This window comes from Oryzias melastigma, linkage group LG10 (genome assembly GCF_002922805.2).
Source record: "Oryzias melastigma strain HK-1 linkage group LG10, ASM292280v2, whole genome shotgun sequence".
NCBI lineage: Eukaryota > Metazoa > Chordata > Actinopteri > Beloniformes > Adrianichthyidae > Oryzias > Oryzias melastigma.
In genome coordinates, this window is record NC_050521.1 from 15045206 (window position 1) to 15058815 (window position 13610).

The 13610-nt window shown below is 38.6% G+C and overlaps 2 protein-coding genes and 1 long non-coding RNA gene across 3 annotated transcripts in view; 1 reads left to right on the forward strand and 2 right to left on the reverse strand.

Moving 5' to 3' along the window:
- Nucleotides 1–410: 410 nt before the first annotated feature.
- Nucleotides 411–7437, reverse strand: ube2ka (ubiquitin-conjugating enzyme E2Ka (UBC1 homolog, yeast)). The gene is made up of 7 exons (XM_024283920.2): nucleotides 7071–7437; nucleotides 6418–6511; nucleotides 6198–6256; nucleotides 6033–6115; nucleotides 2711–2810; nucleotides 1625–1753; nucleotides 411–1531 (listed from the first exon to the last, which is right to left on the reverse strand). Exons 1-7 carry the CDS (start codon nucleotides 7131–7133, stop codon nucleotides 1457–1459), a joined length of 603 nt encoding a protein of 200 aa, XP_024139688.1. The 5' UTR covers nucleotides 7134–7437; the 3' UTR covers nucleotides 411–1456.
- Nucleotides 7438–7635: 198 nt separating this feature from the next.
- The window catches only part of klb (klotho beta), a 9561-nt gene continuing 3586 nt past the window's right edge, over nucleotides 7636–13610 (reverse strand). Inside the window, exons 2-6 of the mRNA XM_024282923.2 lie at nucleotides 12801–13314; nucleotides 12441–12709; nucleotides 9977–10233; nucleotides 8935–9854; nucleotides 7636–8711 (exon numbers count right to left, since the gene is read on the reverse strand). Coding sequence (XP_024138691.1) covers nucleotides 8290–8711; nucleotides 8935–9854; nucleotides 9977–10233; nucleotides 12441–12709; nucleotides 12801–13314 — 2382 coding nt within the window. The 3' untranslated portion in view covers nucleotides 7636–8289. The remainder of the gene's footprint in view (nucleotides 8712–8934; nucleotides 9855–9976; nucleotides 10234–12440; nucleotides 12710–12800; nucleotides 13315–13610) is intronic.
- Nucleotides 12883–13610, forward strand: part of LOC118599221 — a 1491-nt gene continuing 763 nt past the window's right edge. The window contains exon 1 of the long non-coding RNA XR_004948526.1: nucleotides 12883–12951. This is a non-coding gene — a long non-coding RNA (uncharacterized LOC118599221). The remainder of the gene's footprint in view (nucleotides 12952–13610) is intronic.

Genomic DNA, 13610 nt, shown 5'->3' on the forward strand with positions numbered 1-13610 from the left:
AACCTTGTTTTTTACTCTCCTTCTAAAATGCTCTTTGCGCCATCGGGAGGAAAACAAGGCAGCCCAGAACCGTACTGCACAAATATCGACTGAAGATGGACTCAGATCTGCATAAGTGGGGAAATTCTTCCACCATACTGCGGCGCTTGTTCCATTTACACTGTATTGCAATTCCCTGTAGGTTACGTTTATGTTGGTCTGGCATTAATTTCACCCCCATCCCCCCCGATCTCATTCTTATTCAAATGCATGCATGGAAAAACAACCTTATAAACAAATGTTGGGAGCGAAACAGCATCAAGAATATTATACTTGGGTCTTTTACTAGAACTAGAAAGATAAGAATATTGCAGTTTTAAAACATTGTACTGGTGATTTTTGAAAATAGAACAATAAAAACAACATACATATTAATTTACACTGATTTTAATATCTTTATTTACAGATGGATCATTGACATTTATCTGTTTGTGTGATTAAGATGATGCATTCAAACTCATTTTGAACAGTTGACATCCAGACTGGTCACAGGTTGTGTTGCTGCAGAGGAGGATGGGTTTGTTTCTTCTCTGTTGAAAAAAAAATCTACCAAAATCATTGTAGGTTTAAGGGCAAAATAATATAATACTTTAGATGTGGTGTTGACATTTAAGAGAAAAAAATATGTCAACAACAGGTGTAGAAGTAAGCATCTCCACGTTTGGAGGCGACCATCACTGCTGCTGAGGGAACACCTTGAATATGCTTTGAGAATGAGTCTTTAGGTTATGGAAAAAGCCAACCTGCATGACACATGGTGCGATGGATTGTGTGGTTAGTTCATGCATAAAAGGACAATCGGGGGATAATCCGTTTTCCTAAAATTGTCCACAATGCAATATTTTTGCTATAATAGCAAGGGGTGCCCAAGTTTTCAACCACCACATGTGTAGCATTGAAAAACAAGTAATGATTTCAAACGTAAAAAAAAATAGATGTACCTTTAAAAATGGTATGATCTAACATCAGTCTGGACTAGATTACCAAAATATGAAATCTCTTGGCTCACTCCTAAAAAATAAAAAAAAACTGTGACCAAAGATGAAAAATATGCACTGCATAGGCAAGAATAAGCTGATGACAGCTGCTTCTTGGACTGAACCAAAAAAGCCGGGAGATTCAGGGACAGATGTGGGTTTATTCTGGACTTTGCTTCAAAGGAGGTGACATGAGTTTCTTCTGATTGTAGAACCGAGCGGAACATGAATGAGAACGGAGGTAAAAGCTCACAGAGCAGATGATTGGAGTGTGGTACAGCAGATGTGTGAGGATGGGCGAACCGGGGAGGAGTGGAGGCGAGTCTGCTGTCAAACAGCGGAAACTTGGAAGAGAAAAGTTGTGTTTGTGTCTGTGTGTGTTTGCGTGTGTGAAGAGAGAAAAATGGGGTTCAAGACTCAGATGAAGTGGGCGCCAATTTTCAGTTACTGAGCAGGAGCTCTGTCGCCGTCTCCACATCCCAGGATTTTGATGACAAAGCCACTATTACTGCATTCTGGGGAGAAAAAACACAATCTTTAAGTTCCGGTTTTTTGTTCTGCAGGACAATACGGTTGGAAAACAGACAAAGAAACAAACAAACACGTACTTTTTCAAAGCCCATGGCACAGAGTTTGTCTATTTTGCGTGTGTACTCCGGACTGGAGACTGGAGCGCCTGCATACACGTGAGACCAGAGTCTCGCTGTCTGTTTAAACATCTCTGGATTCTGCTTGTACTGTGAGGTGAACACACAAAACACTTTGATATTATTAACTTACATGCAGATCACATTTTTTTACATCAGAACTTGACAGATTATATTGAAAGTATTTTTATTTAATGTTGTTTATGAGTAATGTTGTAGTTATAATTACATGTCAACAGCATTTTCTTTTTTCATCACACCAGATGCTTCATTATATAATTATGTTAATTAAGGATGTGTGGGTTTTACACTAATAGAAAGTCCACTTTCCTTCATTAATCTGGAAGCATTAAACGATGCCATGTATCAAAGGGTAATCATCTCATTTTCTTTGTGCAATTTGATTAAATATTACTTTTGTGGTGTATAATTAGTTTTATGAAAGCCCCACTCTGATCATCTTTTGATCTAAAAGCGTTCACAGTGTTTTTTTAATTATGATTAAGCTGTTTTTGCCAAAATTTGAAAAAAAACTGCGTTGATTAAGTTTCTGCAGAGCAGCAGGAGTTCATTCGAAATTTGCCTCTGAGTTGTGAGCAGGACTGTTGGTGCAGGTCCATCCCCACTTCCTGTCACCCATCTTAAACCCCCAACTTAACATGACTGCTGCAATAAAAATAAGATATCGGAGCTATTCAGCCGTACAGTTTTGAGCCAGATGCCAGTTCAAATGAGAAAAACAAAGATGTTACTGGATCTATTTGTCTAGAAGTGGATGCATCAGAATGGAGCGGACCTGGGAGATTGTGGTTTGCCGTTGTAGTAGAGGAGATTGTTCGACATTTATTTAAAGTCAATTAGGATGCAGAACATAATGTGATTAAAAAAGAAAACCATGCAAAATTCCACAACATAATCTGTGAAACAACAAGACAGTTTAGAGACAAAAGACCAAACATCCCAGTGATTACAACTTGTTTACTTTTTTTTTTATTTCTTGTTTAGCAAACAAATCCACTATCAACAACAAAATCCGAACCCACTCACCTGATTGGCTACCACTGCATCCTGCGGGTCATCTGGCTCTGCAGCCGCCAGTAAAGCTTGCAAAGACAAGAGGACCGTCCTCAATGTCATCGCTGCTGCCCTGGAACGACAGAGAAACAGCAAACACAAATAAGCAGAAAAACTGAATGCAGATGTTAACTCAGACACATGGTACCATTGAGGCTACAGCGTCAAGTCGAGGATTGAACAAAGTGACCATGAGTCATCCTATTTGATTACATTTCCATTAAAAATTGGAAAAAATGACTCAAATGATTCACTGTTAGAATCACAAGCACCATTGTTAGAGATGTGTAAACTTAGTGGTGATTTTTATGACTGAAGTCATAACTGCGTTTATATCTGTAGACATCAGCAAATGAGAAGCTCTGGGCATTATAGTATGTAGAACCATACGGGGTAACTACAAATGCCAATAACAACCTAAAAACATTCCCATGACAGAAACATTCAGAGTGAGCAACAGTTCTTAACACACATGTAAAGGAATATCAGAAATGAGTCATCCCTGCTGCTCCTAACACGTGGCCGGGTGTGTAGAATCCACTGAAAAGGTGGAATAGTTCCTAATGCTCAAACATTTCAAGACCCAGCAGCTCTGTCGGGAATCTTTATGACTTAGATTGGGTCAAAGGGTCACCATTAGGGGATGTAACAATTCAATAGTAACAAGAAAGGGGAGCACGGCGACGCTTCAGTCAACAGTGGGGTTTTCTGGACAGTTGTGATGTTCTTTCAAAAGCTTTTTACATTTGTTCTCTACATAGAAAAAATATTTGAGAGCATTTCTAAACTGTCATGAGCTTTCTGGTCTGTTTTACTATTTTAAGCAACATATACTTTGCGAATTTCTTGAAAGGGTTAGCTTAAAGATACCTAAAATTAGGTTATAAACAACAACAAATACGATTGTTTTACACAAAACTGAAATTTGATTTTTAATCCTAAAACTATAGAATATGGACTGTGTTTAAAGCATGCACAATGTTAGAAGATTAAGTTGCAAATATAAGTGCTGTGATCGTAATCCTGCCTTGGAAAGGAAGCATAGAAAAGCCATTAAACCATTTTCTTTTGAGAATCAAAAGTGTCTCTCTTCTTTCAACCACTGCAGTTAGGATGAATCTGCATTTTCAGCAAAGTGACTCTCAAATAGGATTTTTGGATTAGAGAAGAAGAGTAAAACATCTCTGATTAGTGAGGCTGTTAGGTGGAAGCATACTACTAACTGGTCCCACTGGATGGCAGCGCTACACAAAAAACTGATCATCACAGGCATTCATGTCAATTTAAGCAAAAGCACTTGTGCTGGATCTTTGAGTCATCCACACAAAGTGACTGCAAACTTTTACTTCAATTGTTAGGTTTTTTAGTCAAGATTGAACAAACCTATTAAATAAAAAACAAACCAAAGAAGATCAAATAAGGGTTTTAAAAAAAAAAATGCTTCAATATCACTCTGAAGTAAAACAAATAACTATGTGTGGTGTAACCTTAGAAATAAGGTCAAAAGTAAACCAGTCAGAAGATGTCATTTTTTGGATGGATGAGCAGAAAATCCTTTTGGAAGATGGAAAACAAGTCAGACGGGACAGGTAAGCAGCTTTAGTTCATTTTTGTTACACTCCAAGAGTCTTGTGCGACCTTGTGTATCTTGCTTAATCACTCGGTTACAACTGAAATATTTCAAATGTAACCAAACAGGCAGTACCTGGAGGTAAGTCTGCTTCTGAAATGTACCTCATGCTCTCTGAGGAGGAGCTGATGAAAGCAACAGACGACAGCAGATCTGGCAAACTATCAAGCCACACCCTTAGCCTTCAAACGGATGGAAATACTTCCAGTCAAAACGCAGCCTTTAACCCTTGGTAACCGAGTGATGGCTGATTTATTACACTGATGTCGTTGCATCAGTGTAATAAAACTATATCGAAAATAAAGTAACTTATTTTAACACTGTATGATTGACATTTTATTGAGTGACAGAAATAAATAAAGCAGTTTTTGTAATTTCTAATTGAGAGTGATGTTTTAATTTTACAAAATGAGACGGAAGATGAATGTCGATCAGGGACTCAAGCTGACTTTTCAGACGGAGGAGGAACCGGTGCCGGCTTCAGAGTTGTCATCCGAGGACTGATTGCAAAGGCTAACTTATGGGGGAAGTAGAGGGAGAGCGGAGAGTAGCAAAGAAATGAAATCACAAAAGCTATGAGGTTCGGAGCAGAGGACCCATTTGCTGCTGGTGTGAGAGGTGAAGCTATCTGTCAAGACTCTGATGATGAAGATACCAATCTTCCCTTTATTTTGGATGGGAAGCAACAGGATTGTTTTAGCTCAACAAGCACCAGCGCTGTCTAAAAATGGAGGCAACTCTGCAGTGCACCGCAAAAGTCCTGTTCGACGTAGTTGCGGGAGGCGGGCAGTTCAGCTTGGACTACAGAGGAGGAGCCAGACACACCTCCAGCTGTGAGCAGATTCCAGCTAAGGAGAACAACTGGAGTCCAGCGGGATCAAGTCCAAAACAATACTCCAAAAGCCTATTTTATTCATTGCTACTAACGCAATGTGAAACATTTGTGAAAAAACAAAAAAAACCTGCAAAAAGCCAGAATTCCACTTTTTTTTTTTTTTTTTTTAAATCATAGCAGATCAAATTTTGGGGGGCTGCCTGGAAGGTGAGGCCACACAGACAGAATGACGTGCAGACACTGCCTGTATGACATAAGAAAAGACGCAACATGAAGGTGTGGGCCCTGTGATGTGTCTCTATGTGTTCAACTGAACAGAAACCGTTTGTGTATGTGGCACAAAGAAATCTGAATTTTGTCTGGAATTTTTTTCTTGCATTTTCATTTAGAAACATGCACATTAGTTTGTTTAAAATATTTGATGTTATTGTCTTGTCTTTGTTTTTGTTTTTTTGTATTATTATTATTATACATAAAGATTTTGTTCTATATTGTGAAAATGGTTTGTTGACCATTTTTGGGGGTTTCCAGACAAAAATTGATCACTTTCTTCCTGCAAAAATGTCCATCTTTTGAATGATTGTATGTCTAGTGTGTGAATACAACAAGGAAAAATTGCAGAGTAAAGTTTGTGCTAAATAGGTGAGGTTGTGCTGATTAAAAGGATTCCAGGTAAACAAACAAGTAGTCTTTCAAGTTGAAAATAAAAAGGTAAATTCAAAAGCAGACAAAAAGGAGATTTAGGCCGATGTTAGAAAGGGTTACGGAGCAAGATACTGTCTTACACAACTGGGAAAGCATCAGGAAGGAAAGCTGCAGCAGCGACTCACCACTGGTCTTTAAGAATGTCCAAACATATTGCACCTGTTACTGAGCTGATATTGGGATGCCAGATCTTTGTGATAAACCGCACCTGCAATTTTAAAATATGGTTTAAAACAGCTCCTATGTTAAATCACACATTTTAATTTACAATAATAATTGAGAATCCTTACCTTGGGTGGATTAAATGGATATGTCTCTGGAATTTTAATTTCAAGTTGATATCTACCTCCTAAACAAACAAAAAAAACGTGTCAAACAAAATTAGGTTAAGAATAACACTTTATAACTATAAATACAGTTAGCGATAACGTTTTATTAAAAAATGACTTGTAATAGGTATTTCAGACAATAAAACATTCATCTGTACGCTGTAACCAGTTGATGTCTCACCTTCATATGGTGTATCTGGGGGCCCTGCGATTTCCCCCTTAAGTTCTGTGAAGTTTTCATCCACCAGATCGACCTTTATCTGGTTTTTGCTGGTCTAAAAAGACGGGCAGAAAAACACCCGACATTCAGCACAGAAAGCTGTCAAACATCAATCTGCCTACTTAGCACAAGCTGACTTTTCTCACAATAGTAGAAGTTGACCTCGACTTGTTGCATCTACATGTCTATATACACCTGTCTGTAATATATAGGTTTAATTTAATGTATACAGCGTAAAGGTAGCTATAAATAATAAACATATCTTCATTACGAAAAGAGAATGTTACCAATTCACTGTGGTCACCCCTGCTAGCTTAGCAGGCATGAATTACACCCCTAAGTTAGCAATGTTAGCGACGCTCGTTTAAAGAATAAACAGGAAGTAAAATATATTTAATATGATTCAATATTATCTCATTTGTTTTGGCTTAGTACTCCACAGAGTGACAGTCTCCTGGCTGCTACAGACAGGTATATTTTGTACAATTTTGTGAAAGATGCAGTTAGCTTAGGCTAACTAGCTGCTAGCAAGCTGACAGCTGAGCATGCAACGCGTCACTCTCATTCAGCCCCAGCGAGGGGCAGAAAATGAAGCTGTACACTTGATAACCAACCTCTTCGCTTTTAAGCACCTCCTTGAACTCCCGTTTTATCCTTTGGACTGCTATGTTGGCCATGGCTCCACCGAGTTCCCGGTCCAGATGAGGCCTCGCGGCTGTCCCGACTTGTTAGCAAAGGCTAGCTTGTTCTGCTCCACAGCAGCTCCTCACTTTTTCGAATTACAGATTTCGAAAACCCGAACCAAAACACTACCACAACCACCACTTGGATCGTAAGTCCCACAGCTTGACAACAATTTTAATTTGTTGAAGTAGTACAACATGGATCTTTCCTATTAACTGTGGAACAAGACAATGGTTGGTGGTACTGAAAACATTATAATACCAAAGTGCATGCAGTGTGGGGATGTCATGTGATCCGAGCCACCCTGAACCCGTCTAATTTTTATTGGTTAATAATAATAATGATAATAATGCATTGTATTAACAATAATAATACATTGTATTAATAATTATGCATATTTCGTTACATATGTTATTTTTGTTTTTGGTTCAATACACACATGTGAACTTTTATTTGTAAATAATAAATAAATAAAATTGTTTACTCGTATAAATATAGAATTTGACATAAATCTTTATTGCACTAATTCTCATTTAGTTACTTAGATTCAGGTACACATACACAAACAAAAACCTATAAACACATTTTTACAGATCTTTTCTGTCTGCAATGAAACATATATTTATATACCTTACAGCTACTTACAATGAGGTATTTATCACTTAAGTGAGAGTCTTATGAGAAAATTTCGATTCTGTAAAAAAAAAAAGGAAAAAAAAACACTAAAAGAAATCTCAACATGATGGCAGTAGGGGGCGTACTCCTGTCACAAAATAAAAAGACAAGCTAAAGTTTTGCTGTTTTTGTCTTTTTGTTTGCTTTTGTTGGGTTTATCCTTTTTGGGGTTTTAAACATACAAATACAATTTTTACTCATTAAAGTTCCACATCAAACTAATTATTGTTGGCATTATATCAGCTTTGCACTTAAATAACAACCTGGACTTATTTTTTTTTTCTTTTTTTTTTTTTTGTAGAACCACACAGATGGATACATTTTTTTTACCATTATGCAATGTTCTATAACCACATACACACACAGAGATGCTTTCTCTTGATAGTACAACTTTACAAAAACCAAGAAAGAGTTCCTTAAAGATGAGAGAAAAACATTATAGCTTATTTGAGTTCTGGAAAGTCTCTTCCAATACTAATATTTGACAGTGGGACACAAAAGCATGGGAGCTCCTTTCTTTTTTCTCCTCTGGTTTACCCTGCATTTGCGTCTTCCTCTGTCTTGTTTACGATTTCTCCTGGCAAAGATGACATAGACAACAAGTGCTGCCAGCATACCAGCTGTTATGAGAAGGCAGCCTCCGAAAACCAGCAACGCTTTGTTCCTAAATATCCACTCGCATGTGGAGCAACTTTTGTGCAGCTCGCTGGATGTGCACGGCTGCTCTGTGGCGTTGTTGGGAAGACCGCTGTGAGCGATGATGTCTCTGTAGGCAGCGACGGAGGCCTTGGGTTTGGATTGGAGTCGAGCTGAGGTGAAGAGGCCGTACTGGGGCCCGTGACGATCTTGGAGCTTCCACATGTAGAAGCCCTGCAAGTTAACTCCATCAAGGTACGCTGGATTTGAAAGAAAAGAAAGAAAAAAGTTAGTTAAAAGAAAAAAAAATTGCCATTTTAAATGTTGGTAGAATGATTAGTCATTTAAGAAAAAAAGCTACGTTTTCTTGAGAAAAATATTGAAATTTATGTTCGGCCTTTCCTTTTTCATGAAGTCTTAAAAAACAATAACCTTCTTAGCAATAAACTCAAATGTGATTATGCAATTTATCCTTCGACCCACCTTTGAGCCCCTCCTGCAGGTAACTCCTCAGGTATTGCTGTCTGAGTACATCCTCGACAGGAGCCGGGTCATCAATGCCACTGCCTGTGATGATGATAGGCAGTTTTTTGCCATATCTCTGGCTCATCCATCTCAGCATCTTGCGCAGCCCCCAAGGTACCAGTGCCTGTCCCATGCTGGAGGAGGGCCAGGTGGGGTCAGAGAGGGTCAAGCAGCCATGGTCAGGCGATGGGTTTCTCTGCGTCTGAGGTTGAGGAGAAACTAAGCGTGTGGTGAAATGGTTGAGAGCAATAAAACTCAAAGCCCCTCTTAGCTCCTCCCTCTCACTGTCTGTAAAGTTAGGAAGAGGGGATCCTGGGAGGCCTATCACACGAGCTCTCTCCGCCAGGTATGTCTTCATTTCATGTGGGTAGTCTCCTTTACTCTGCTCTTCTCCCTGCTGTGTTCCCAGTAGTGGATCGAGAAATCGACCGATCTCAAACAGAAGGAATCTTTCTGCTGCTGCTTCATGAGATTCTAAGAAAGGGTTTGCTGGTTGGGCCCAGTCAGCATGTAGCGCGAGGGACACCAACGATTGCTGCTGATGGTTGTATTCCCTCTCATGCAACCTCCAGGCTTTTGCATGAGCTAGAAGAAGGTTATGAGCTGCTTGGTGTCTATCTATCTCACTAGAATAAGCATCAATGAGTCTGTTTGGCTCATTTATGGTGAGCCAGTGTCGAACCCATTTGCCAAATTCCTGGTAGCAAAGTCCAGCATATTGTTGAAAAGCTTCCACTGTGGTGTATTGAAGCCAACCCCCAGAATCATGGAGTGCAGCAGGTAAACCCAGGTTAGGGGCTCTGTGTGTAGGATAGTACATGATGACCATGGCCTCCAGACCCAGCTTCTTGAGCTCCATCAGCACACAGCGGTAGTACCTTAAAAAATTAGTGTACAAACAGAAGAAGAATGGCAGATGATTAATAGATTGCACTAAATTTGAATAAATCCAATCCATTGCAAGTTATGTTTATAAATTTTGCAGTTGTACTGCTTCTACCTCAAAGCTTCTGTGTTCACAAGAGAGCGATCTCCATTCGGCAGAATCAAGGTCCAGTTCAGAGCAAAGCGATAATGGGATGCCCCTGTGGACGCTAACATGCGAAGATGACTTGGAATAGCCAGGTAGTCAGTGCACTGAGCTGGTCTGGTCTGCAGCTTCACTCCCGGGACCGGATGCAGTGATCCATCTCCTGTCAGGTTCCATCTATACAGCTGAGGATCAGTGAACTGAGGGGAGTAGGGGTGGAAGTGGACCTAGGGAAAACAAATCATAGAGGATTTCTTTTTAAATCATGGTGACATTCTTCAATTCAAAGGTGTACCCTTAAAACAAATGGATGCCAACAGATGTACATATCACAATTTCACCGTTACAAATTTAGCTAAAGTCCTGTCTTGCAGATCTTTAACAAAAAATATTTAATTCCATTTCAGCTAAAATTGGTCCTTATTCCAAGTAGACAAAGCAACAAAACGTAAAACCTTTTTTAAAAAAGGTATTTCAGCTTTGATTCCCACAACAATTCCTTAAACAGTGAGTGTATGAAGGTTTTGTGCCTGAAATTCTGAAGTTTGACATAATCTGACTTACAAACAGAACAGGCCCAAAACTACGGTGGCCCTGAAGTGCTTGTCAAACTAACAAATCACTAGACACGAAAACAGGATAAAGATCTCTATGACAATAAAAAAGTTAAACAAATACTTACAAAAAACACAATTTTATTGTAGAAATCAAAATAAAATTCCAATAACAATAACAGAATGTCAAAAATCAAAATTAAACATTAACAAACGAAACATAATAAGGAAGCAGAAAAAGTATGGGACGTCAGAGGACGATGTTTGATATTTGAAATTTGGATTTTTAAAATTTGTTGTCAATGTCTGCATTCTAATAAAAGTTTTATGATCAGTACAGAGCATATTCAGTGTTGCTTCATACAGGAGCGGACTTACCATTAGGCAATCACCAGCAATAAGGTAGGCGATCACCAGCTGAACATTTAATAAAAGTGTCTAAAATACATTTTACACCTATCATTATTTAATTGTGTCATAAAAAAACACCCCATATCATTGAAATAGGATAAGACTGATCAAGTGAAAGGGTTTCATCCTATTGAAGGTCATTTGGATTCTTGACATTAATGCTGTCTAAAACTGGACCAGTAATGAAATTATTTGCCATTTCTCACTAGATAAGGATTTTAAAAATATAATTTATACAAACGCTGCAGAGGGCCCTTTGTTATTGTTCACCCGGGGCCCACAAAGTGTTAAGTCCGCCACTGGCATCGTGCTAAATTACTTTAAGTTTAAATGAGGGACAAAAAAATCATCATCCAATCAGTGATAACTTATAGTACCTATCTTTTCTGATTTCTTATTGTATTTCGTTTTTGTAACAATTCATTTTGATTTTCTAGAAATTACTTTTTGTTTTTCCTTTTTTATAGCATATCCTTTTTTGTCATTTTGCTTTAGTTTCTAGAATCTTTCCAAAATGTAATGTTTTTTATTTGTTTTGCTTTTTTTATTGCTGTCGTGATTTTTTTTTTTTTTTTTTTTTTGAGTCATGGTGTGCACTTCAGGGCCACCGTACAGAACAGCTTTACAGATGAAAATACAATGGAACTTAATTCTATTCAAGAACATTTGTTTGCATCCAAGTTGTTTTTAAAAACACAAATGATGTTTGATAAATTTGAAGAACAATACTAAAAAAGTCAAATGCCTGGATCTTATTAAAGGGAGTTTACTATAACGAATTAATATGAAACATTCATAAACGTAGTAGTTGATTCTTCAATTAAGTAATTCTAAGAAAACATGTAATAAAAGTGAATTTTTAACCTTTCACCAGGTAATTAAAAAGGGAGTTTCATCAACTACAAATACAGGGATTTCACAAGCCGAGATGCATTCAGCTTGTATTTCTTATTTTCATTTTTGTTATTCTTATTCTGAATTTTGTTCATGAAAACAGCATGGTCTGTCAAGTCAGCATTTAGCTCAAGTTCGCGAGGATTGCACTCTCTTCTGGACTCAGACAAAAGCCTGTTTTATGCCAGAGAGTTCTGGTGACGAGTCAGAGCAATAAAAAAAACAGTGTAAAAGAAAATATGTAACATCTGCTTTTATGATTTCAAATGAAACTGAAAAAGGAGAGGCGAGGAAAGCGTTCTGCAGAAAAAAGGAGAGGTTTATCTGTAGAGGACAAAGGCTGGGTGACTGAAATGAGATCAGAGCAGCACAAGCTGCAGTTCAGACAGGATTAAAGGAAGAAATGGAGGATGAATTTAGACACATGCTTTGTTTATCGATTCACCTGAAAATGGAAACTTTTATTTCATCTTTACCATGACACTCTCTAATACAAACATAAGGAACACAACAAAATGGGTCACATCGTGACTTACATACATTATCTATGAAGTTGTGTTATTTTCTCGACTTACCTGTAGGGTAGAGTCTGCGATGCCCCAATGAAAGTTGCAGGGGAAGTGACCTTTAACCTCTGTGGAGGGTTCATCCCTGTGGAAACCATTGTCACCAACCACCTGCCTATAGTACTGAGCGGAGGTCTTGGGGGTCCTGGCACAGCCTGGCTGGTTGAAGTCAACATAGAACAAGCCTCTTCTAATACTGTAGCCGTAATTCCACTCAAATCCGTCCACCAGTGACCAGGCCACATAGCCGAACACCTGAACGCCATCGCGCTCTACAGCTGGAACCATGACAAAAACCTTTTATTATGTAATTGGTGCTGTTCTGATTGTGTTTTTTTTTCTTCTGATTTTGCAACTGTGTCTGCTCACCTTGCAAAACTTGGTTGATGAAGTTCTTCATCAAATAAATAGAAACTGTGTCTTCTCTTCCCACGCTGGCTTCAGAGAACCAGCCTGCCTCGGCCACCAGCACCCTCAGGTCCCCATATTCTACTTTTATCCAGCTCAGGAGCCGCCGCAGGTTTGGAGTTACAGTTTGTCCATGGTGGATCAGATCTCGGCCTAGACGGAGATTATTGGGCCCAAACGACAGAGCAAAAAAATCTGCAGTTTTCTTCACCCAAAGTTTCTCCTCAGGCGTGAACGAGGGCAGGAGGTGGCCATACTTCTTTCTCAGAGAGTCAGGATAGTTCCCCTCACCGAAAATGGGACCGGCAAACCAGCCAAGAACAGCCTCTATTGACTGCTGGCAAAGCTCAACGCTGGCAGTGGTGGCTTCACCTCTTTGGGGTTCAACCCAGTGGGACCCTAAAACTATAGACACTTTACCTTTTTGAGTTGCCCGGAAGTGAGAGTCATAGATGTGCCATGCTCTGGCATGAGCCTGAAAGGAAATTACAGAACTTGTTACATTCAGATGTCTACAGAACAAATAACAGATCAATTTATGGCCAAATATCTGCGAAAAAAAAAATGAAGCTACAGTGAACAGTTTATCCAATAATTACGTCGACTAAATATTTGTAGGTCTTAATATTGTGCAACTTAGCCTAAAGTTATACTGTATGTATAAAATCTACACTTTGTTTAATGTTTGGTTTATATTTCTTACAATTTAGTAAATCAAAGTGTCAAATGTGAAGAAAAATGTCTTTTAAACACAGCACAATTATATACTTA

Excerpts from the sequence above, each read along its gene's own strand:
- ube2ka (XM_024283920.2), bottom strand. The coding sequence starts at position 7,133 with ATGGCCAACATAGCAGTCCAAAGGATAAAACGGGAGTTCAAGGAGGTG. Across the intron at positions 6,257-6,417 it reads CCCAGATACACCATATGAAG|GAGGTAGATATCAACTTGAA; the intron begins GTGAGACATCAA and ends TTGTTTGTTTAG. Across the intron at positions 6,116-6,197 it reads ATCCATTTAATCCACCCAAG|GTGCGGTTTATCACAAAGAT; the intron begins GTAAGGATTCTC and ends TTAAAATTGCAG.